General features: G+C 43.3%; 2 protein-coding genes across 2 annotated transcripts; both read right to left on the bottom strand.

Moving 5' to 3' along the window:
• Positions 1–37: 37 nt before the first annotated feature.
• angptl4 (angiopoietin-like 4) lies at positions 38–6534 on the bottom strand. The gene is made up of 7 exons (XM_070845675.1): positions 5867–6534; positions 4906–5016; positions 4695–4788; positions 2307–2420; positions 2041–2136; positions 1514–1798; positions 38–1399 (listed from the first exon to the last, which is right to left on the bottom strand). Exons 1-7 carry the CDS (start codon positions 6392–6394, stop codon positions 1215–1217), a joined length of 1413 nt encoding a protein of 470 aa, XP_070701776.1. The 5' UTR covers positions 6395–6534; the 3' UTR covers positions 38–1214.
• Positions 6535–18827: 12293 nt separating this feature from the next.
• On the bottom strand, positions 18828–20591 carry rps28 (ribosomal protein S28). Its single transcript, XM_070845253.1, has 4 exons — positions 20505–20591; positions 20161–20208; positions 19791–19913; positions 18828–18949 (listed from the first exon to the last, which is right to left on the bottom strand). The coding sequence occupies exons 1-3, from the start codon at positions 20541–20543 to the stop codon at positions 19791–19793; spliced, it is 210 nt and encodes a 69-aa protein (XP_070701354.1). The 5' UTR covers positions 20544–20591; the 3' UTR covers positions 18828–18949.
• Between the last annotated feature and the right edge of the window lie 863 nt (positions 20592–21454).

Raw genomic sequence — 21454 nt, 5'->3', positions numbered from 1 at the left:
TTTGTTGTATCACATAACACACAAACAAAAAGTGAAATTTGTTTAAATCAATTTTATTGGCTTTTTTTTAGCCAAAAGGTTATTTTCTCTTAAAAAAACATTTTTAAATCTGATAAACACGACAAAGACAATATAAATTACAAACAGGCAGCACCAGAAATATATATTGATTCTTTACAGCATTTAAATAAGAAAAAATGAACATCTACAATAACAAACTCTCAAGTCACGAGGACGACACATAAGGTCAAACAACAACAGATCAGTAACAGTTATATTTCTGACAGATGACATTCCTTCATACACTATGTACAAAACCATATCTCTCATCTTGAAAAGAAGTCAATATGACTTAACATCGTCAAACTCTCCACAGAAACACTTAAGTCAGTGAAGAATATGCTTAATATGATTCAAAACTGCAGGCAGAAAATATATTCTACAAAAGGCTGAAATGGTTTTTCAGTGCCCCAATAACTACTTTCCAACATCAGTCTTAAACATTGCATTGTAGCTTACAGTGATTTAGAACTTTACATAATGCTTTTGAACACTAATCTCATGTTGGTGTGGAAAATGACTCTAATTAAGTCACCGTTTGGTCCGCAACACTGGGTTTAAAAGGCCTGCATTTCACTCCTACATGCATCCTGTACAACAATAAGAGCGAGATGCGTCTGATCTGGCAGTGCTGTTTACTTGCTACAAAACCACCTTCAAACTCAACTCAAGCAGCCTGCATACACAGGTGACACCACACGTCTAGTGAGGAGTCTGGACTTGTTGGAAATCCTCTGTGGCGTACAGCACAGTGGACGAGCCGGGACTCGCCCTGTGATACGCTCCTGTCTAGGGGCCCCTGCTTCACGCCAACAGAGGGAATGAACCACAATGGTACGCAGGAAAAATTTTCCACTGCTCATTTACTTTTGTCTCTTTTTCCATCTGTAGCTCTACGTGCTGGGGAGGAATCTGCTCGTCTCTCGGAGAACAGATCAGTGGAAACCTGGAACTCATTTAACGTGAGTTCTTTTTGCGTCTGTTTTGAGGGCCTGGGCTCTGGTATGAGGCCTTCTGTGCAGGGAGACGACCAGGGAAAAAGGAAACCTCTACCTCATCAACTAAGCACCAAGAAAAGAAAGAATAGTCCACAATCTACTTCTTTCTCCCCCTTCTCTCTGTCTCGACTTTTTCTTTCTGCCTCTTTCTGTTCTTTATGACTTGTTCTCGATCGCAGCAGGGGCGATCATCATCATGCTGTACTTCAGAGGGTAGTAGCGGCCTCTCCAGGTCTTCCAGAAGATGCCTTGCTTCCTCTGGTGCCGCTGCTTGGGAGGAGGGCTCTGGAAGTATCTACCGTTGAGGTTGGAGCGACCGCAGTTACTGAACCACCAGCCACCTTGGGAGACAAAGGACAATGTCAGGTTAGATGCTGCCTTTGAACTTCAAATTGGAAAGTGGATAATAAACCAATTGGAGCATTCAGTCACTGTGATTGTCATTTACAACTCACCGGAGAGGTGCTTGGCACAGTTGGTGTCGGTTTTCTGGTCGTTGTCTTGGTCACGGGTGGAAAAAGGCAGGTCGGAGGTGGCGTCAATCCCGAGGGAACTTTCCAAGGTGCTGAAAGCGTCTGTCTTCTGAATCCGGAGCGAGTACTTGGTTTCCTCTCCGCCCAGCTGGAAGGGGAGGCGGATAGCTGCTAAGTCGCCACCCCAGTCAGAGAGCTTAATGTTGAGGATATAGCCGCCATTTTTAGCAATGGAGTGGATCTTCTCTAGACCCATCCAGAACTCTCCTAGAAAAAAAAAAGAAAAGAAGAGAAACGGTGAGAAAACTACCCAGAGCTGAGAAACTTCTCTTTGCCTTTCACCTAAGCTTCTCAGTGATAAGATGCTTTAGTGGCCAGTATCTGCTCTGCGATGCAGTGATGTTTAAAGACGGTAATGCTGTGTCAACTAAAGTGATCCTGGCAAGGACGGCATGCACCTGTCTAGTCCAGTTCTACAGTTAGTGAGAGTGAGATCAAAGAGCATTTACCATTCAGGCTGCCAAAGCCTTTCTCATAGGCCTGCCATAGCTGGTCAAAGTCCACTGAGCCATCTTGGCGCCTTTGGATCACTGTCCATCCGCCATCTGGACAGAAAGACAAAAAAGGTTTGATCAGAAACAGTTTCATCAACTGAAACAGCAGCTTTTTGTGCAGCTTTTTGACCATTTTCTCAGCTTGTAGTTAGTGACTGATTGTCTGAGTAGTTAGTAGTTCGCCAAACTGCTCTGAATAGGAGACGTTTTACTCCACTTACCAGCTGTCATCTCGCAGAAGACTTTAAAGGGCTCTGCGTTTACTGGCTGGATGGTGTAGACCCCGCTGGTGGTCTCTCCTCTCAGGAACAGCTCGTGACAATCTGATGGCACCTCTGGAAGAAGAACAAAGAGGAAAAACAAAGAGCTCAGTACATTATCACTGCAAAGCCCCACAAAAAAACACAGTGAGATCCAGCGTGTGTTCTACTACACTGCTGGCCACGTTATTCATACACAACAGATTTCATAGAGTGATTATTCTGGCATGTGTGTTATTTTCAAGGGGTGAATCTAAACCTGTAGAACATTCAAAGTAAGGGAACCTCTCAGCGACAGGATTCCCTGCATTGCGAGAGCAGAGTGTCTACAAATACGGCTATCGTTCCAAGTGAGCTTATCAGCAAGTCCTGAGATATAAACGTGTACCCGATAAAGCCTTTGACCAAGGCCTTACAGAGTGAGTGAGGACTTCTTTCTGGGTTATAAATATGACCTTTCTCCCAGTTCCCAAGCAGACTTCCCTCTCTACGGCTGCTGGGATGTCCAGGCTATTGCGTTACACACTACTACCCTTTACAATCCTCAACCCCCGCCTGTCTCTGATCCCCCTCCTCTCTGGCTCGTCACACCTCCCTCACGTGCACAGCAGCCAGTCTGTGAAGCAGGAGTGCATGGCTGGTGCATGCATGGGGAGTGATCAGAGGGTGGTGAGGAGGGGGGGTGGAGGGGCTCTTGGTGTAAAGGGACACTGGGGAAGGCGGTAATACAAAGCAGGGGACTCCGGAGCCAATTGGAGCTGTGCCCAATGAGACATGAGACTAATAGGACCTCTCCAGTAATCCAGTAATCCTTTTTTATCATGGATGATGACATCATCACATGACACCTTACACAAGAAAAAAAAACTGAATTACAATAAAATGTGGGATTTTTTTGTTGGATATTCGCCTGCATATTATTCCAGTGTGAGCCCACCAGCTGACCGCAGGACCACAATTTGTGGTTTGACCTTTCCTCTAGAGGCATGAACTGTAGCCTGCCTCAGGGTCAGGGGTTCTCCTGAACTTTGGCACACTTCTTATTCATTGCAATGGGAGAGAAGGTGGAGATGGAGGTAGGGGGTTTGTGTGTAAGGATGGGGGAGGAGAGGAGAGGATGACTGAAGACGAGGAGGGGGAGGAGGGATGTCTGACTCTCTGACAGATCTAGGGGAAAGGTTGCTCTTTCTTGAGGGATGTACAAATGTTTGTTTTTACACAAAAAGGTGGGATGTCTTAAACAAAGGGAGAAGGCGGGTATCCTCGAAACAGTGGAGGATATCTGTACAAAGTTCACAGATAAATATAGGCCGTCTTTTCCCATTGCTTTTTCTTTTCTTGGCTCAGGCACAAGGACAATAATCTCAGGAGCATTGCATGCTAGATTTATACAAAGCCTCCCTTCACCATTTCCAGGTTTCCTTCGTCTACCCCGCCCCCAACAACAGAAATGATCAGTGTGAGTAATCCTTTGAGCTGTGTGACCCTGGCTGAACGCTCTCAGAGACCAGCGAACTTTCCCCCAGTTGAAACCTTGCCAGAGAAACTTTTTTCCTCATTCCTCAAATCCTGCTGATGTCAGAGCTGTGAGGTGTTATTGTGATTTGTCCTGGCTGACTGCTCTCAACTGTTGCCTCAACCACATTCGCCTTTCACCTACTTCTCATCTACGGCCATCGGAGGCAGAGCTTCGACTTTAAATGTATTCCAGTTTGTTCCTGCTAAAGACTAAACAGACCTCAAGTGAGACCAAAGTGTGGTCACAAATGTGTGTCTCAGCTCTTCCCCGCTTTCAACTCTTCCCCACTTGGCGAGTAACCAGTCCAATACAGTCTGGATGAAAGCATTCATTATGACTGCTGCTCCAGTCACAGTTCATCTCAGATGGGAGCAGCAGCTGCTCAGCGTGGCTGCACACTGAGGGCCTCATTCACTGCCTTTTACAATTAATGTAAGGCACAGTATAGGGGGAGCTGACTCATTCTGACAATACTGATTTCCCCATTTCTACCAGTACTGTATGTGGTGGCGCTTCAATTAAGCTATTTTGTTTTGATTCTTTTCAGTTGTGTTAATGCTACTCAGCACTAGGTGAATAAAGGCATTAGGATTTCACAGGCTAAAAGGCAGATCTTCTGCTAAGTGTCCACTTGTTGATATTTCTGGCTTCCCGCTGGTCAGAGAAGCGTCTCACAAATTGATTAGATTCCTTGATTTTAATTGCTGGTGATTTAAGCTTCTTTGTGGCCTCACTAAACAGATGGCCCGCCGCATTTGGCGGCAGATCGTGTCCACTCCACTTAAGACAGCGCCAGGAGGGGATTTTGGACGCTTTCTGGCTTCACTTACCGACTGGTGAGTCGCCTTGCTCCGCGACGCTGCTTTGCGCGGAGCTGTCAGGGTTGCTGCTACGCGGGGAAGGTTTCTGTCGAGACTCTTGGATCTGAAAAAGTTACGAATCATTCATGAGATTCCTAAAAACGTGACACCATAACAACAATTCCACTGATATGTGAATGTTTGTTAGCAAGCTTAATGCGTAATCGTGGGGCTTCCTCACCTGACTTTGCAGCGTCCTGATGCGCACATTTTGCTTGTCAAGCTTCTCCTGCTGGAGTCTGATCCGCTCCATGAGATCATCAATGCGTCTGTTCTGGCCCTCCAGCATCAGCTGAGAGAAAAATAACACAAAGGTACCACATTTTTAGCATTTTAGCAACTTTATTCTACACCGTCCCTGTGCGTAAAATGTGTCCATGGCGCTATAGAACTTTAGAAAACATACACAGCAAACACCCGTGGGGTTTTATTGAAAAGCCTGAGGCATAGACTTCACATAGACCCACACATTTGCATCCCTCAATCATTTGTGCTTTCCAGCCTACTGTGGAGTGGTTATGTAACTCCCTCTTAGTGCGGGATCTTGCATCCCACTAAAAAGCCTCACAAACTGCCTGTTAAACGGAGCCCTGCAAAGAAACTCATACTTAGAATCATACTGTGTCACATGGCCGAATACTTTCAAGGCCGTAAACTGTCACAGCTGAGAAAAATTATTCACACATTCCTGCAGCTGATGCGTGCAGATCCCTTTGTCTGGAAGCCTTTAGTGTCTCCCTGCACGTACTGCACGCTCCGTGCACGGCAGGCTAGTTAACCAACCCCCTCCTCTCCTCTCCGCCCACCGCCCACTGCATGCCCTCTGTGCTTTATGATTTAGTGCCTTTGGGCTCAGGGGAAAAGAGCTTCCATAAAATCCAACTGTCCATGTATACTGTACATTCACCACCTTTAAAAGTCCTTTCAGCCATCTGCTGCTAACCAACATTTCATTCTTTATGGGGCTTTATAACAACCTCTTGAAGTCATGAGTATAGGAATAATGTTTTACATTCAATGGAAAGCTTAATTTTTTCTCATTTTCCTTTCAAACTGACTGTCAACCCCCCGTCTTAACAACACATCATCATCATCATCATCATCATCATCAAAAACCAGAAGAAAAACTCTTGCTCTCTCACCTGAATGCTGCGAGCATCACTGTTGTTCTTGGCACCAGTGTTCATGTCAGTCAGCAGCGCGTCTCCCTGCAGCATGCTGTCCACCTTCTCCTCCAGCCGGCTCATCCGCTCGCTCATCGTCCTCCTCTCCTGCTGCATCTCCTCTGCCTTCTCCCTCAGCTCGGCTGTGACATTCAGCAGCTGCCCCTCTCTGTCCTCCAGTCCATGGGCCAGAGCCTTCAGGGCCTCCCCCTCCGCTCGCAGCTTCTGGCTTTCCTTCCCCAGGTCGCTCACAGTGCGATTGAAGACCTTCAACTTGCCGGAAATGTCCCTCATTTGGACTTTGGTTTTGTCCACATGCTCCTTCAGCCCCTGGCCCAGCTGCAGCAGGCCATGGGCGATGACATTTACATCATCCCACGCTGCGTACTGTACACGCTTCTCCTTGGCAGCACTGCCAGAGGGTGAGCCCCCTTTCCTCTCGAAAGGGAAACCTGTGGCCATGAGCACCGCCAGGCAGAGAGTCAGAGTTGCCAGTGTTGTCTTCATTGCTGCCGTTGTTCTAAACTGTTGAGATCTTGCTTTAAATACCGAATTTTCCTGTTGCAGAAGTTTGAATGTCCTCCTCTGTCTTCTACAGTTGGGTCTGAGAGCTGAGGCTCCTGGCTGAGCAGTCACAGCACTAATGTTATATAGTTTCACAGCCCTCGAGTGGAAGCTGTAAGCTGCTTGCCATTGGCCAGCCGAGGAGAGGGAGGGGTGCAGTTATTCTCAGGTTTCTGTCCCTCCTCCACTTCTCTGTTAGCTATTCATGTCAGAGGCGGAGGAGGGACATGATATAACAAAAAGATTGGCTTTCATTGCTGCACTGTGGGAGACAGAAGGAAGCGACTCAGTTGGTATTCCAGCAGTGAAACAAATGCATTTCTTCTAGTTAACACTAAGTATAACATGTGCAGTAGTAGTAGCTAATCGATTCTTCAGTACAGGATCAAGCTGAAACTGATCATGAAATCATTCAACCTTCTTCGACAGGCCAAAACAAGAAACATCATTTATCATAAACCGATTAGATTTCAGCTGAAGTGCAAAAATACATTTATGAAGATGATTCTTTCTTACTGTAAGTGGACCACACACACTGATGCCGATGAAAGATGAAGCCCTGACCTTTACAAAGTGGACTGATCACCATCCGAGGGAAGAACGTGAACCTCTTCTTCATGCCATTAATTAAGATTCATAATCATTCAGTCTTTGGATCTTTGCTTTTACTCTTTTTCTCTCTGCCCTGCTTAGTAGTATTAGGAAAAATAGTTAGTAATAAATTAGTTTAGAGTGACTCAGATCTGTTTTATAAAGGGAACTGCACTTTAAAGCTTAGATCTTTTTCTCACAAGACTTCTGGCAAATTGAACTGAATGAACATGAACTGATCTGCATGACAAAAAAACGTAACCATAATTGAATTATATAGCTTCAAAGAACAGTTACTCTGACTTCATATCACAGAGGAGGCTCATTTTCTTCATCCTCCATTTCTCTTTGACTCAGTTACTCTGATACAAACTGTTAGGACCACGAGGATTCGCAACAATCTGTAAACCTTTAAAATGTAAACTGCACTCCTCTTAATAAAGCACAAATGTTATCACGTTACTTGGCTGATCAAAATCTAAAAGCATGCGTAACAGCTTTTGTAGAAACAGTATATCAGGATTTCTTAATCATCTTTCTGGGGATAACGTGAGGAATGAATGAAGTCAGTGACATCAGAGGAGGAACATGCGTAAGGTTTGTCCTGCTGCTGGGAGGTCGTGAGGACTGTGAGAATTAGGGGAAAGTTCACAGCACAGAGAATGCCCAAATTGCGGGCCGTAAGGGTTTCTTAAACCACCTCCGCCGAGGAGCTCGTACGCTCTTATGTGATCAGGGGCCAGACTGAAAAGAAGGAGCTGATTTAACCCTCTCATGTCTGCAGCCCAGACTAAGTAGGTGAAAGGTAACTGGGAGAGTGCTGACGGTGCTGTGAGTGGAAGCTGAGTGCAGGGGGAACTACAGAGGTCTCACTTAAATGTCTGGAATGTAACAAACATGCATTATTTTCCTCAAATCCTTGGCAGAGAGAGGGTTTCCACATGGGTGACCAAAGACAGCTGACACTTGAAAATAGGTGTTACTAATTTAACTCCTTTCATTAGGAGTGCAGACACATTTGCTTTTTTTTTTTGTCAAACTCACAGACTTGTGCATCAGCTGGAGTGATGATTCATATTCTTTCTGTGCAGCACAGCAGGATTATCACTGAGTGGAAACATTTAAAAGTGTGTGTTTATCAGAGGTGAAGAGAAGTCCTGGCGGTTGAAGAGGTACCTGTCTGCAGCTGGTTTAAGCAGGAGTATGGCATCTTGAACAGACTAATAGATGATGACCGTTACATGACCCTCATGATTGTACATGCATGACATGCCTGTTGCACTCTCCCAGGACACTACAGGACTTGGCAGGGATGTGAGCGACCTGTACAACAAGGGCCTGAAGGAAGAACTGCAGGCTTCATTGTTGGCTTTGTGTGCTGTTGTCTGCATCTTATCAGATAAACACGGAGTTTACTTTTTCTCTTTTAATGGAACATTAAAGATGCGTCTGATGATCAGAGTTTGAGGAGTTTGTGTGAATGTGGTTCAGATGAACCACAGCTGTGTGTCAGTCAGGAGGAGCTGGTCGTTGAGGATCTTGATGAAGTGCAGAGTATTGAATGAGAGTAGAAGCTGATTTGGAAAACTGATTTCGTATCACGAAGGTGCAGTTGGCTTGAATCAAACCAGAGGAGAGAAATCCAGTTTGGCTTGATATTACAATCTTACTGTAAATGGTGGATGATGGTGGATGACTCATGCTTGTTTTCATCATGACCTTAAAGACAGAATTACATAACACTTTAATGAGACATTGTCTGTCTGTCAGACTTTGCCGGTGCTGGAGGAAGTGTGCAGATCTTTTACTTTAATTGTATTGGATTACCAACAAATGCGTTTACATGTAAGCAGCATTCTACTCAACCAATGTTCACCCGTAGAGGAATAAAAGCACTACTTGTCAGTTATATTTACTTGGATCAAATAAACAGCAGTTTTATTTATGTAATTTCCACAATAACGTCCAGGTTTAGCAGGAATCTGTCCCCTCTGTATCCTCTCATTCAAACTCACAAGCCACACGTTTGAATGTTCCTGATCATCACCGGATCCACCCCTCGCCACAGCTGCTTATTCAATTTCCCAAAATGGCCGCTCCCATCTCTTGCCGGCATGGTGACCTTTTACCCAGATTCCAAACACAGAACATCTGTAAATCCCAGAAGTAGTCATGTACGAGGGGATGGAAAGAGGGAGGACGAAAAAAAAGAGAAAGGGAGAAAAAAAAAACAGGTGCCGGAGCCTGTTAGAGCTGTAAACCTCTGGTTCCCATGGAACGACTGTGATCTGTGATATTTTCCATTTGGGACTATCTAGCGAGGTTTTGTGGTTTCATGTTCAATGATTTTTCCACTTGTGTTTGCCAGAAATACATATCTGAGTATACTGCGCTGCAACTCAGTAAATAATCTCAAATAAAGATTTAGAGAAGGATGAGAGAAAAACTAAAAACTGGAAGGAATTCTGAGAGAAAAAGCTGTTTTTTTTCATAGATTTTCATCTGAAATTCTTTTCTGTCAGACCCAAAGGGATCCCAGCATATGAATTATGGGAATTCATATTACAACTCGTCCATCATCCGTCATCAATCTAACACAGAGAAACCACGTGTTTTGATGTGTCACCTGCCCTCCTCACTTCTCTTGGAGTCAGCGAACAAATGTCACCTGTCCTGTGCTCATCATTTCTGATATCATGAGATATTCATGAGCAGCACACAAGCAGTGACCTTTTCAGCTGATGAGGTTCAGGTTTAGTGAATTCAGCTCATGACTGTCTTATGTTTGAAAAAAAAAAAGGCTGGCAGGGTGGACTGGAGAGGTGAATTTAGTAGAGCTGCAGGGAAATATTCCACGAAACAGAGGATGGAGAAGTAAAAGACAAGTAAATAAAAAATACAGACGTGGGATTTATGATCTTTATAGCATGAAAGGCACGGATGTGACTGATAAAATCAATAATGGCTCCGTTCCATCAAGTGTCCCAGCATGCACATCACCAGGACCCAGACACTGGTGCTACTAAATGGAGCACAGCCATCATTAATCATTAGTTACATCTGTGCTTCTCCTGCTGATATAAAATGTCACTTATTAATCAGTTCCACACGGAAAGTGATGGGTTTAAGGATTTTGCTGCATGAATTTCCATTTAAGAAGAATAACATCGTATTTAGACACAAAATGAACCTGATAAACTATGATTACACTGTAGCATAACAGAGACATAGTAAGTCTGCAATGTCTCTTTTTCTGCCAAAACGGAATCAAACCAGTGAGGACAGACAAACCAGCTGACAGACACTCATGTCCTGATTCATGAGCACAAAGCAGACGTGCAGAGGGGAACATTTGCCTTGATTCCTGTTCCACTGTATGCTGAAAACAAGCAGCCAGGTAAAACGCACTACTGCCTCCCAGTGGTGCAAAGCGAGAGCATATCGTTTCTATTTGTTCAGCCTTGACCTCTGCTCATTCATCCACTGGGGCCCCTTTGGTGACCGTTGCACTATTGTACAGGCCCCAGGAACTGCAAACTGAATGTGACATGACACCGAAGCAAATGAAAACCTGCAGGTTCTTCTTTCTTTTAGCCCCCAACAGCCTGCAGAGAGACGAGCTGTGATTCATTTCGGTGCAAGCAGGCCCGGGCATGGAGAGCAGGCTGAGAGGATATTAGAGATTTCCTGTGAGGACTCTGACATGCTGTCCTTGGACAAGGACGGCCCCTCAGTTCAGACTCCCTCAGTTCCCACACAAATGTTTGACTTCTGCCTTTTTATGCTGCCAAAACTTTAAATGTCTGCATGTGCCTCGCTTTTGTAACATCCTGTGTAGCTGCTATGATCTAGATTCTCTTTGAGGTCAAAAACCTGCTTGCATAAGTTACTTAGGACAAAAGAATGTGCTCCAGTGGCCCGTATGTGCAGCTGACTACAGACTTTAATCAACACTTACACACACATATTCTCACTTCATTCATCTTTATCACATACACAGAGAGTCGTCTCATTTCACATTCCTTACATCTAATATTCAGTTCACACTTGCACAAACGTGTGTTGCACAATACACATCTATGTGTTTTTGTTACTGCTTGTGCTTGGCTGGTTTGGTATTTGTTTACCATTAGGTACTCTTACCTCTGGAACTTTAGAAACTTTAGAAGTCTCCCGCTGTCAGGCGGCTCACATACATCCTCACTAGCCCAGACGCTTTATGCTTTTCCTTCAGTTCTTTGGATGGCTCCCAGCTGGCGGGAAGCAGAAAAGTACAGAATGTACACATATCCCAATTTGGACAATGTAAATTGTGGTTGACCTCAGCAGCTGTTTTTTTGATGCTGGAGATCTGCACTGACTTACTGTCTTTTTGGTTTAGGCCGACTCCTGTACACTGAGCAAACAAATGCTGCCCATAAACGATTGCAAACAGTGTTAGACTTAATCCTCAGGCTAAATACAGTAACCACATTTAGGGAAGACTACACTCAAGACTCATTTTATATATCAGGGCAGTTGGGTGACAGAAAATTTGAGTCATTTCTGCCTTTCAGTCTTGATCTTTCTTTACTTCCAGACAGGAAATCCAGAGTTACACAACTGCTGGAAAAAACGAACCAGTTGACTTGCTGAGTCTGTTCCCCGAGCAAGACACCGTGGAAGCTAATGACAGGATGAATTATGCTGAAGAATGTGAGTTTAAAGCAATAGTTCCACATTTTGGAAAGTACAGTTTTGGCTGTCACGCTCAGAGTCAAGTTGAGGGAACTGGCACCACTTCCCCATCTCCCTTCTCTTCATAGTTAACACATAGACGTGGGGGTGGTATTGGCCGTCTCATCTAACTCTTGACAAGAAAGTGAATATGCATATTCTCAAGATGTCAAAGCATGTGTTTATGTAAATACTGTGAGACCTTGCTGTGAAATGGTGTTTGCTCAGAAATTAAATCCCTCTGGAGACCAAAACAAGTTACCAAGGTCAAGGAGGAATTCCATACTAAATGCAGTAGCTGTAAATAACTCAAACACATATTTACATTGTCTGGGGATTTTGCTCGAATGGGGCAGCTGTGGGTGCTGAATGAACTCTCCAGAACTCATCTTTTACATTTCATGGACCCAAAGCCTCGGACGAGATAAACAGTTGTTGTTGAGTCTCCCCAGAGTTTCAGAGGATGCATTTTTCCCTGTTTGTCCCATAAACCAGCCCCTCGGTGGCGTGGACCCCGGGTATCAAGCCTGATTCCCATGAACTAACTGTCGTCGTGAGAGGCACTTGAGGCCACTGGGTGTAGGTTACTGATCACAATGATACTTATTCATTGCATTAATTTTAATCAACAGGAGTGGAGGTGGGAGCAGGTCACATGGAGGAGACACTCGAACTGAAGAGGGATCTCACTGTGAATGGGGCCCGTTCTGGGAAAAAATGTGGGTAACTGGCAGGCAGCCTCTTACTGTCAAGTGCTAAGCAGCTGGTGGTTTGGACAAGGAAAAGGAAAGAGGGCTTGAATTACAAAGTGTTCTTCCAGAACAGTAGGGGTTCTGACCTATAACTGTACCACAGCAGCTGTGCACTCTTTAGCTCTGACATTTCTATAGAAATCATACATGCTTATGGCTCTTATTTCTGTTCTCAAAGGACAATATACTCCACGTTTGTTTGAAAACCACCCACCCTCTGGAAGTCCTGCAGTGCAACAGTGTCCAAAAGCCTTTGTATTGCCGAGGCAGTTCTAGTCCTGCCTCCACTATTTCTTCGGTTCATTTATCTAAAGAAACACTTCTACGTCGTGGGAACTGTGCTCATTTGCTTTTGTGCTGATAGCTTAATTAGAAGAATGATACTTCTCTCATATCTGTGCAGTGAATCTACAGAAACGGGGGAAAATTTGGTAAATAAAAGCCACCCTGGTTCTGTCCAAAGGCAACAGAATGTGGTATCAATTTGCTCATTTAACACTCTGTAAGAAAGGGAATGAGTGTAAAAAGAGCCCCAAAAGACCGCTCTTTCCATGTAACCTTTAGTGAAGGGTGTAGTGTTTTGTTTTGTTATGAAGGGTTGTCTTTGTCATTTTCTTATCTACTGTGTGTTTTGTGTAATGTGATCAGTAAAATCTCTTAATAACGAAAAAAGGAAAACCCATTTATGCACTTAAAGAGTTTTCAGATGTCACATTAAGTTAATGACCTCTCACCATCTGCTCTCTAATGACTGCCCTGATCCGTGGTAATCTCAAATCCTGAATCCTGATTGAAATCGAGTGCCCTCACAACGTTTTGCAGGCGCAGCAGGACAGAAAACCTCTTTCTGTGAGACTTCCCAGCAGTCCAAGGATGGAATTAACAGAAGCAGCCTTGTGTTATGTTATAATGACACAATCTTTGTGCCAACTATTACTGGATTGGTGGCACCCTCATTTCTGAGCAGTCATGACAAAAATACTTTCCCCAATTGCCCTCTGACTCACTGAGGAGATATTTAAACAATAACATGAATGTCGGGTTGTTGACTGCTGTGTCTTATTGTGTTGGATTCAAGTCGAAACAATCACAGAACCTTTGGCGGAGAGAACAACACTCAGTAGAGAAAGAGGACAGACAGACACAACATAACCTTTAACTCAGTTAACATAAAGCAAGATGACTCATGTTTTGTTCGTGGTCTGACCAATAATACTAAAAATGTTGCAATATTTCACACGAAGTGCTGAAAGGCCTGCTGGATATATGATTAGTGTTTCTTAACCACCTCTCTGAAATTCACAGTTAACTACTGACTCACTGTTTTAACCACGAACTGTGACACATTTCCATTGAATCATCAATATTATCAGAAAATAACTGCACGGAAAGACATGTCAACGGAACATTAAAGGATTAGTTCATCATTCTGGGAAATCTGCTTATTTGCGATTTTGCCATATCAAACTGACATGATATTTGTCTTTTTTACGCAGTAGTGGTTGGTAATAGGTGTAAACTGCATGAAAGAACGTGATCTTTCCCTCAGGTGAAGCTGAACCTGCTGCTACCTAAAAGAAACCCATGGCTTGATGTGTCACTGTCATAAAACAAGTACGATCACAGCACATTTGCCCTCAGGGACACTTCTACCTCTGGAACAATGCGTGGCTGTGTTACTGCAGCCAGTGCACTGTGCCAGTATTCATGTCAGTCCAGGGGACAGAGTCCACAAAGCCTTGTTTTTACACTGTGTACTTTAGAGATGTGCCGCAGAGCTTCAAAACAAATCTTACTCTAACCCCGCCTCCACCTCGCCATCCCTCCACAACAGGCCTCATTAATATCAACAGCCAAGCACCTGACCCTGCGTCTCAGCCCGCCACTTTTTCTGTCTGTCTGTGCACCTGCTGTTTGTCCTGTGACATTGCCGTGCAGGGAATTGTGGGGAAACATTTTCTACAAGTCACATGCATTGCGGGGGATGGGGCCTTCAAAAAATAAATGGATGTCTTGTTTTTCTGACCTCCGCACAATGAAGTCTCACCCTCCTGCACTTTTCGTGTACATAAAAGTAAATCAAGAATGTCCAAGCTGTGTTTGGTTTTTTTGTTGTCGTCCTCCAAGCGGTCCTCTCTTTCATTTTTCTCTTTATGGTCTTTTATTTATTTTTTTGTTCCTGCTGTACATTGATCTCGCTCACACAAATATACAAGGGTTTCTATTTATGCCGACATCCGAAGCTGTTTGTTCCAAAATGTACCCCTTTCAAGGTTTTCTGTGTTATTTAAGCATCCTGGATCCGGCGTACTGTTATTTCCTGAACAGCAATGAATTAAAGCCCTGTGCTTTTCCAAACAGGTAAACATAATTAGTGGGTTTTGAGAGACGTTTTTAATCTTTAATCTTTCATTTCAGCCTTTTCTCCCCCTCTCAAAGCTCCCCTCATTGCTGCGAGCTGTGAAAACTTGGCTGGCCCTCCTGGAGCCTAATTAGACCAACCTCACCTTCTGCAGTTAATGGCAGGATAATCTGAAGAGAGGCAGGGTGTACTGAAGTTCAGTGTTCAGAGGGGTTGGAGGGGGTGAAAAAGTTTGAGAGACCTCTGAGAAAGAGAAGGACAGAAACCAATGGAGACGAGAGAGTGAGAGGGGCTGGGAATGTCTTCTAGTTACCTCTGGAGTCATTGTCTTCTTTGGCGTCCTCTCTGCGTCCTATGGGCCCCATTTGTAAATCGTCGGGCCGTGACCCAGGTCGTAACCAGGTTCAGAGTGTATAAATCAGAGGCCTCTCTCCCCCTGGACTCCATGACCTCCTTGCTGCACATCCTGTCACCCAGCATGGGAGAAATAAAGCCCACAGCCTCCTGCCAAGTTCCTCCGATTCCAACGAGCCCCCTCACACCAACGCGACAACATGATCTCCACTTTTCACCAGTGTCACTGCACAGTGCATTCGTCACAGGGATCATGATCTGTGCAGAAATGTAAAAATGTTGTTTGTCAAACCAATGCTGTGTGGTGTTAATGCTCATTCAATTACTTAATATAATAGTTAAATAATAGTAGAATAGTTTTGAGGTATTTATACTTTATATGTCTCTGCTCCATTTCAGAGGTCAGTATTGTACTTTCTACTCCACCCATATATCTGACAGCTACAGTTACTCATTATAAGGATTTAAATGAAATTACATTCAGAAGACGATCTGTTCATGAAATACAAAGCATGATGCAGATTAAGTTACAGTGAACCAAACCGGCTGTAAAGATTTTTGCTGGAAAACCAAAACAATGAACGGAACGACACTAAAAAGAGGTGCTGCAGAGCATTTCAGCTCTCATTATTATAGAAGCATTGATTAGTGCCCCTTTAAGGTTAAGATCTGAATACTTATACTAGACCTGGACTGGACTAAAAAGGAGTTAAAAAGCACAGTTTTAAGGATTGAAGTATGAGCCTGATTAGTTGTTGTTCAGGAAGAATCAGTTCAAATGCTCAAATCCTTCACGAACTCGTGGTGGCATTGTTTTTCCAATATTACATGATTAAAGGAAAAACAAGGACAAGACTTGTTTTATGCACCAATGTCTAATTCTGGCAGGCAGTAAACATCCTTTCATGCCAAAGGTGTTATTACTGCAGCTACTACCCTTCTGCACCTCCAGGCTCATCCTTGTTCTTGTTGATGTTTGCATGTCTGGCCTAAAGTTGGCTGAGTTAGACCTTGGTGGCATGCAGACAAACAGGGAGTGGCCTTGGGATGGATGTGTTTCTAGCCTGGTATGTTTCTGCCACAGAGAGAGAGAGAGAGAGAGAGGGTGGAGGAGAGTCGGGGGAGATGGTAAACACATGGCACCCGTAAGTCTATACATGTGGGTGAGGCCTGGAGATGGAAGGTGTGGAATGATGATGACAGGGAGGAGGGGGGGGGGGGGGGGGGGGGGGTAAGGTGACACCAAGTTGTTTTTCATCACTGAACTGTAGTTGACAGTAAAACCTGCTGAATAGCACGTGTGTTAACTGTGTTTTAGGTCAAAGCGCAGCCAGAGAACGAAGCAGGTTTTTGAAAATGTTTTGGTTTTGATTTAAGCCGTGGGCTCTGTAGATCTGTGTTCTGATTTGGCTCTGGGTGCTACTTCCTGTAGGTGAATAGCAGCATTATTGTTTAGATTTATAGACTCTTCTCTGACTAGACTTGTGAAATGTGCTGTCGTGGAATATAACCAAGTACATTTATTCATACTGAAGAACAAAGTCAAGGTACTTGTATTTGCATTGAATGCTTCTATTCCACTGCATCTCAGAGGCTAATGTGTATTTTTCACTCCACATTTGTCTGACAGCTTTAGTTACTTCTCAGATCACAATTTTTTTTCTTGCCCATGTGTCTCCAAGTTTGGTGATTTTAAATTGTTATGTTTCTGATGAACTGGAGGCCTCTGCTTCTTCTTAAGCTGAATGAACTATTCAAAACACCCTCTGGGACCAGCTGGACTATATATTGGCACAAAGCTGAAAACAGGCTGTTTTTCTGAGCTCACTTTTCAGAGATAGGTGGTTACGAACATATCTGTTTCTCTCTCTCGCTCTCGTCTCGTGCTGGCTCTCCTTCTGTGAATCCGGCTATCAAGTACCAGCACGCTCTTCTTGGTTTTGTGTGTCTCACTTTGACTTAATAAATAGCTTCCAAGAATTAATCTGTGGCTTGGTGTCAGTGTCCAACTTTGGTGTCACGTTACTTGTTGATGCTCTCCTGGCAAAAACCACACTAACTCTTCTTCCTCTTCTGGATCGTCAACTGAAGATGAAACCTTTGTGCTGTATTGATTTCACCGCTAAAATGAATTCACTTCTCTCCACTGGCCGGCCTATTCAAAGCTCTGTGTAAAGTGAAGTGGGTCAAAGTAAGATGGAAAATGTGAGGTCATTAAACCTACAGTATACATACAGCAGCCAAAGAGCCTCATCACAACTCATAACTCAAACTGACCTGCTTTCCTGTTCAAACAACCACTGGGCTCCTTCATGAACCTCAAGCTGGAACTCAGCCAAATACCTTCATGACGGAAAAACAAGACGGGACATTGAGAATATATGAATGTGATGAAAGAATTTTGAATATTTTCATAATTTATAGTATTTACACAACATTTGGGATACATATAGCCAGAGGCCTGGTGCAGATCTGTGGAACGTCCTTTGATCCCTGCATTTAAACCAAGCAATGCTTTGCAAAAAAGCATATGCAGACATTGTATGTAGGAAAGGTAGATTCATAAGTCAGAGGAAAGGAAAGTTCCATGAAGTTTAGTGGGAAAGAATTGGACAAATCATGATAGAAAGACACGTTTGTCTGTGCACTGATCTCATACTCAGTTATTAGGATTTTTCCTCATATGCATGATGTGTTGCTGCAAGTGGACATGTGAGCCCCATGATGCTGAAGCCACAAATTCATTCAGTGACAGAATGTCTTCTCAGTGTGAACAAAGGTGGACATGTTAAGAAATAGGCCCATACTGCCAAGTGTGAAAATGTGCTGTGTGTCTGTACTGGTATGTTTTTAAGCAGTGAGATGAGCTGGTGCCTGTTGGAAATCACTCCGGTGAGTTTAAATTAAGAGCGATGCTGCCCTCTGTTGGACAGAATGTAAACTGCATTAACCTGAACTTGGTAATAAAAGTGTATATACATAGACAGATGTGTTCTGCCACATTAAGATGACAACTGCATATACAGAGATAAATCTACAAGAGTGATATTAATATAGTAAGACGGAGCAGGAAAAGTCAAATCACTGCCTACATTTAACTTGCCCTTGTGCCATTTGATCACTCTTCAGTTGGAAGAGACGTGTTTATATTAAGATGCTTGTGGGGAAACTACACTATAGACTGTAAACTAGCTTTCAAGGGAACATTTTTAACTGATTACTTTATTTTGTAGGCATTTAAAGTGTTTTTGCAGCAAAAGACGGACGTCACTGTAATAGTGCATCTATTAAAATTCAATAAGCTTCATCGCTTATGTAAATCTGGCACTTTGCTTCATATCAGTAAAATTCAAAGATGATAATATTTAGTGTCACTAATTATTGGTTCATTCACACATGGTATCACATTGCCTCTATAGCTCGACCACAACTGACAAATCAATAACCACAAGACGACAGTTTTAGGAGAACTGATCACTTGTGTCAGACAGTCAGCTCACTGTTGTAACAGTAAACGACTCTCATTGTAAATGTCAGTTAATTATGATGATGATGGAGAACAGTTAACATCTACTGCACAATAAACACAGGAGACCCACTCTCATCTTAGTAACCAAATTTATTTCAAAACATCTGAACTAGTGAGATGTCGGCCATTCCACTCGAAACCTGATGGTGTCCTCTGCTCCAGGGTCGGCTTCACACCTCACAGTTTCAGCGGCACTGTGAAGAGAAGAAATCAGTCACATTCAACGGAACCAACAGTAAATAATAATCGAGTAAAGTCCTGATGAACAGCACAGAGAACCACAGAACTAACGACACGTGCCGACAAGACTGACATGCAGTCGTAAGTCACAAGAGCTCAACTTCCGATGACTTTCACTTGGATTTTCAAACACCCCGTCTCATTTCTGGGCCCCGACTGGTTAGTTGTAATCATTACATTGCAACGCAGTGGATTATTTTCCAGCCGTCAACAGCAACACAAGTAAAAGCAGCGGTGCTTCAATGTTTGGTCAGTGTTGTGTTTCAGCGGCCCTACAGCATCAGCAGTGAGTTGTCAAAAACACTCACTAAGAGAAATATCAACCCGTTACAAAACACAATACAGTTCAAAATCCTCTGCAATAATCCTGCCTTTGAGAAGCTTAGTGTTAAGTGGACACTGTCAAAGAGCTCTAGATTTAATTCTATGATCCTTTTTAAGGATAGTTTATGGTGTTATTTTTTTTTTTTACTGTAACATGTTTCGTTAAGTTTTGTCCAACACAGAGGGCAGAACATATTCTTCATGTTGACGTTAACACTCCAACTTAATGCCATATCAAGTTGCTTAATCAACCTTACTCAAGTTAAATGAAGCTCATTTTCATTATCAATTAATCCACTGTTGGTTTTAGATTGCATATTTTATACAACGATGATAAGACAGGACCTTAATCCAATTTAGCAGAGCCCACATTGTTGTCTTGAAAGTAAACTTCTCAGTGTCTATAATGCAGAGAGTGTGACTGATGCCACCTGAGCTCAAACACTGTGGCTTTTGGCTGCGTCCCCTCACCTATCGCAGCCTCCTGGCTTCTCTTTCAGACTCCAGAAGTGTCAGCACATCTCCTTCTCTGACTGGGCCCTTCACGTTCCTGATGATGGAGCGGTTGCTGTCGTCCATGAACTCAACACGGACCTGCAAGAGGAGCAGAGCAGAAGTCCAGAGAATAAAACACATGAACTCTTGACTTTCTTTCTACTACGACTCCAGTGTCTTGACACCAGAAAATACATATAACTAAACACAATAAAGACCAACGACAGATGTTACCAAGTACACTGCACCCTGTTTCATTTCGGAGGTAAACTAACGACAGATCAAATACAGTCCCCACATATGAGAGTTAAAAGCTAACAGACGTTAGCTACATTTACTAGCATACCTGTGTACATTGTCCCTGGGAACCAGTTCTCCCGAGTACCTTGGTGACCTGTAAATAAAAAAAGACACGTTAGACTGACGCTCGACACTTTGACTAAGTAAACACTATATTTACTGACACTAAATCAGCCCAGAACAGGCTAATAGTGAGCTAGCTAGCGGACAGTAGCATGGACGGGCCTCCATGATGAGAGCACGAGAGGAGAGCCGACGTGCCGTGCGTCAAATTGTGCAGAAAACTAATTTCAGCTTCAATGTTCTGGCACCGTATAGGACATTAGTTGTTACTGTAACAGTCTATCCGCTCAGATGTGGGTATTTTCGCCATATTAGACATTTTCTTACTCTTGCGAGCTTGATCGGCTGCACGCGGCTGGCGTCCATGTTGTCAGGTTAGACCGGAAAGGAAGTCACGTGGTGCGCGGCAGGGATATATCCCAAATGTAGTTCTGATTTTTTTCCTCCACAAAATTACAATTTTACTTTAACTGTAGTCAAAATAGAGCAATTTAACCGATTGAATTAATAAAGTTCCGCAAATTACATTTATTACAAATTAAAAATTATTTTTAGATTCCAACTTCCTTTTCCGGCAAACAGCCAATACCATTTATACAAACTTTCACGGGGGGGGACAGGGCCGTACCATCTTATATTCTTCTGTGCCATAAACTATATAGTCTTTGGCCACACAACTAATTTTAACTTGTAATAACAGACCCAGTTTTACTGTCTGTTTTTAAAACTATTTTACTTAATAGAAATAGAATTTAACATCCAATCATGCTCTGTGGCTAAGTTTACTCTGATTCTGTATCAAAGGTTCATTCTTGGGGCCTGGATGCTCACGTGGCTAATGTTTTAGTAGGAACAGTGACTAAAGTGACATCTGTATTTCGTGGGTTGGAAATATTGGTCCACAAGGTGCATTTAATGACCATGATGTTCATGTATTATGTAAGGAAAAACAGAAGAGCAGCTCTTCCTGAGGTGACTGAGACTGTCAGCAAGAACAGTCTCAGTCATATTCTTGATGTGCATGTGTGGCGTGCACCAGGAGAAAGATACCTGGATGATTGACCCTACAATGAGGGTTGCTGGCTTCACCTTGGCTCAACCCCAACTCTAAAAACTCTGCATCAAAATTTGACTTCATTTATCATAAAGGGATTAATTCCAAATAGGGATTTAATAAATATGATAAAGGAGCAGATAATATGATTCCTTCTTAATACTGTAGAGGAAAAAAAGGGGGAATTTATATCAGTCATAAAGTGCTGGTGAATAAAGATAGA

The sequence above is a fragment of the Pempheris klunzingeri genome, chromosome 15, assembly GCF_042242105.1.
Source record: "Pempheris klunzingeri isolate RE-2024b chromosome 15, fPemKlu1.hap1, whole genome shotgun sequence".
NCBI lineage: Eukaryota > Metazoa > Chordata > Actinopteri > Acropomatiformes > Pempheridae > Pempheris > Pempheris klunzingeri.
This window is presented reverse-complemented; position numbering and strand designations above follow the sequence as displayed.

What these genes read in the sequence shown, in the direction of transcription:
- angptl4 (XM_070845675.1), bottom strand. Translation starts at nt 6,394, where the DNA reads ATGAAGACAACACTGGCAACTCTGACTCTCTGCCTGGCGGTGCTCATG. An exon ending in CTTCTGCGAGATGACAGCTG is followed by an intron (nt 2,137 to 2,306) that starts GTAAGTGGAGTA and finishes CTTTCTGTCCAG; the next exon opens with ATGGCGGATGGACAGTGATC. An exon ending in AGGCTTTGGCAGCCTGAATG is followed by an intron (nt 1,799 to 2,040) that starts GTAAATGCTCTT and finishes TTTTTTTTCTAG; the next exon opens with GAGAGTTCTGGATGGGTCTA.
- rps28 (XM_070845253.1), bottom strand. Translation starts at nt 20,543, where the DNA reads ATGGACGCCAGCCGCGTGCAGCCGATCAAGCTCGCAAGA. An exon ending in AGCCGATCAAGCTCGCAAGA is followed by an intron (nt 20,209 to 20,504) that starts GTAAGAAAATGT and finishes TTTTATTTACAG; the next exon opens with GTCACCAAGGTACTCGGGAG. An exon ending in CCCAGGGACAATGTACACAG is followed by an intron (nt 19,914 to 20,160) that starts GTATGCTAGTAA and finishes CTCCTCTTGCAG; the next exon opens with GTCCGTGTTGAGTTCATGGA.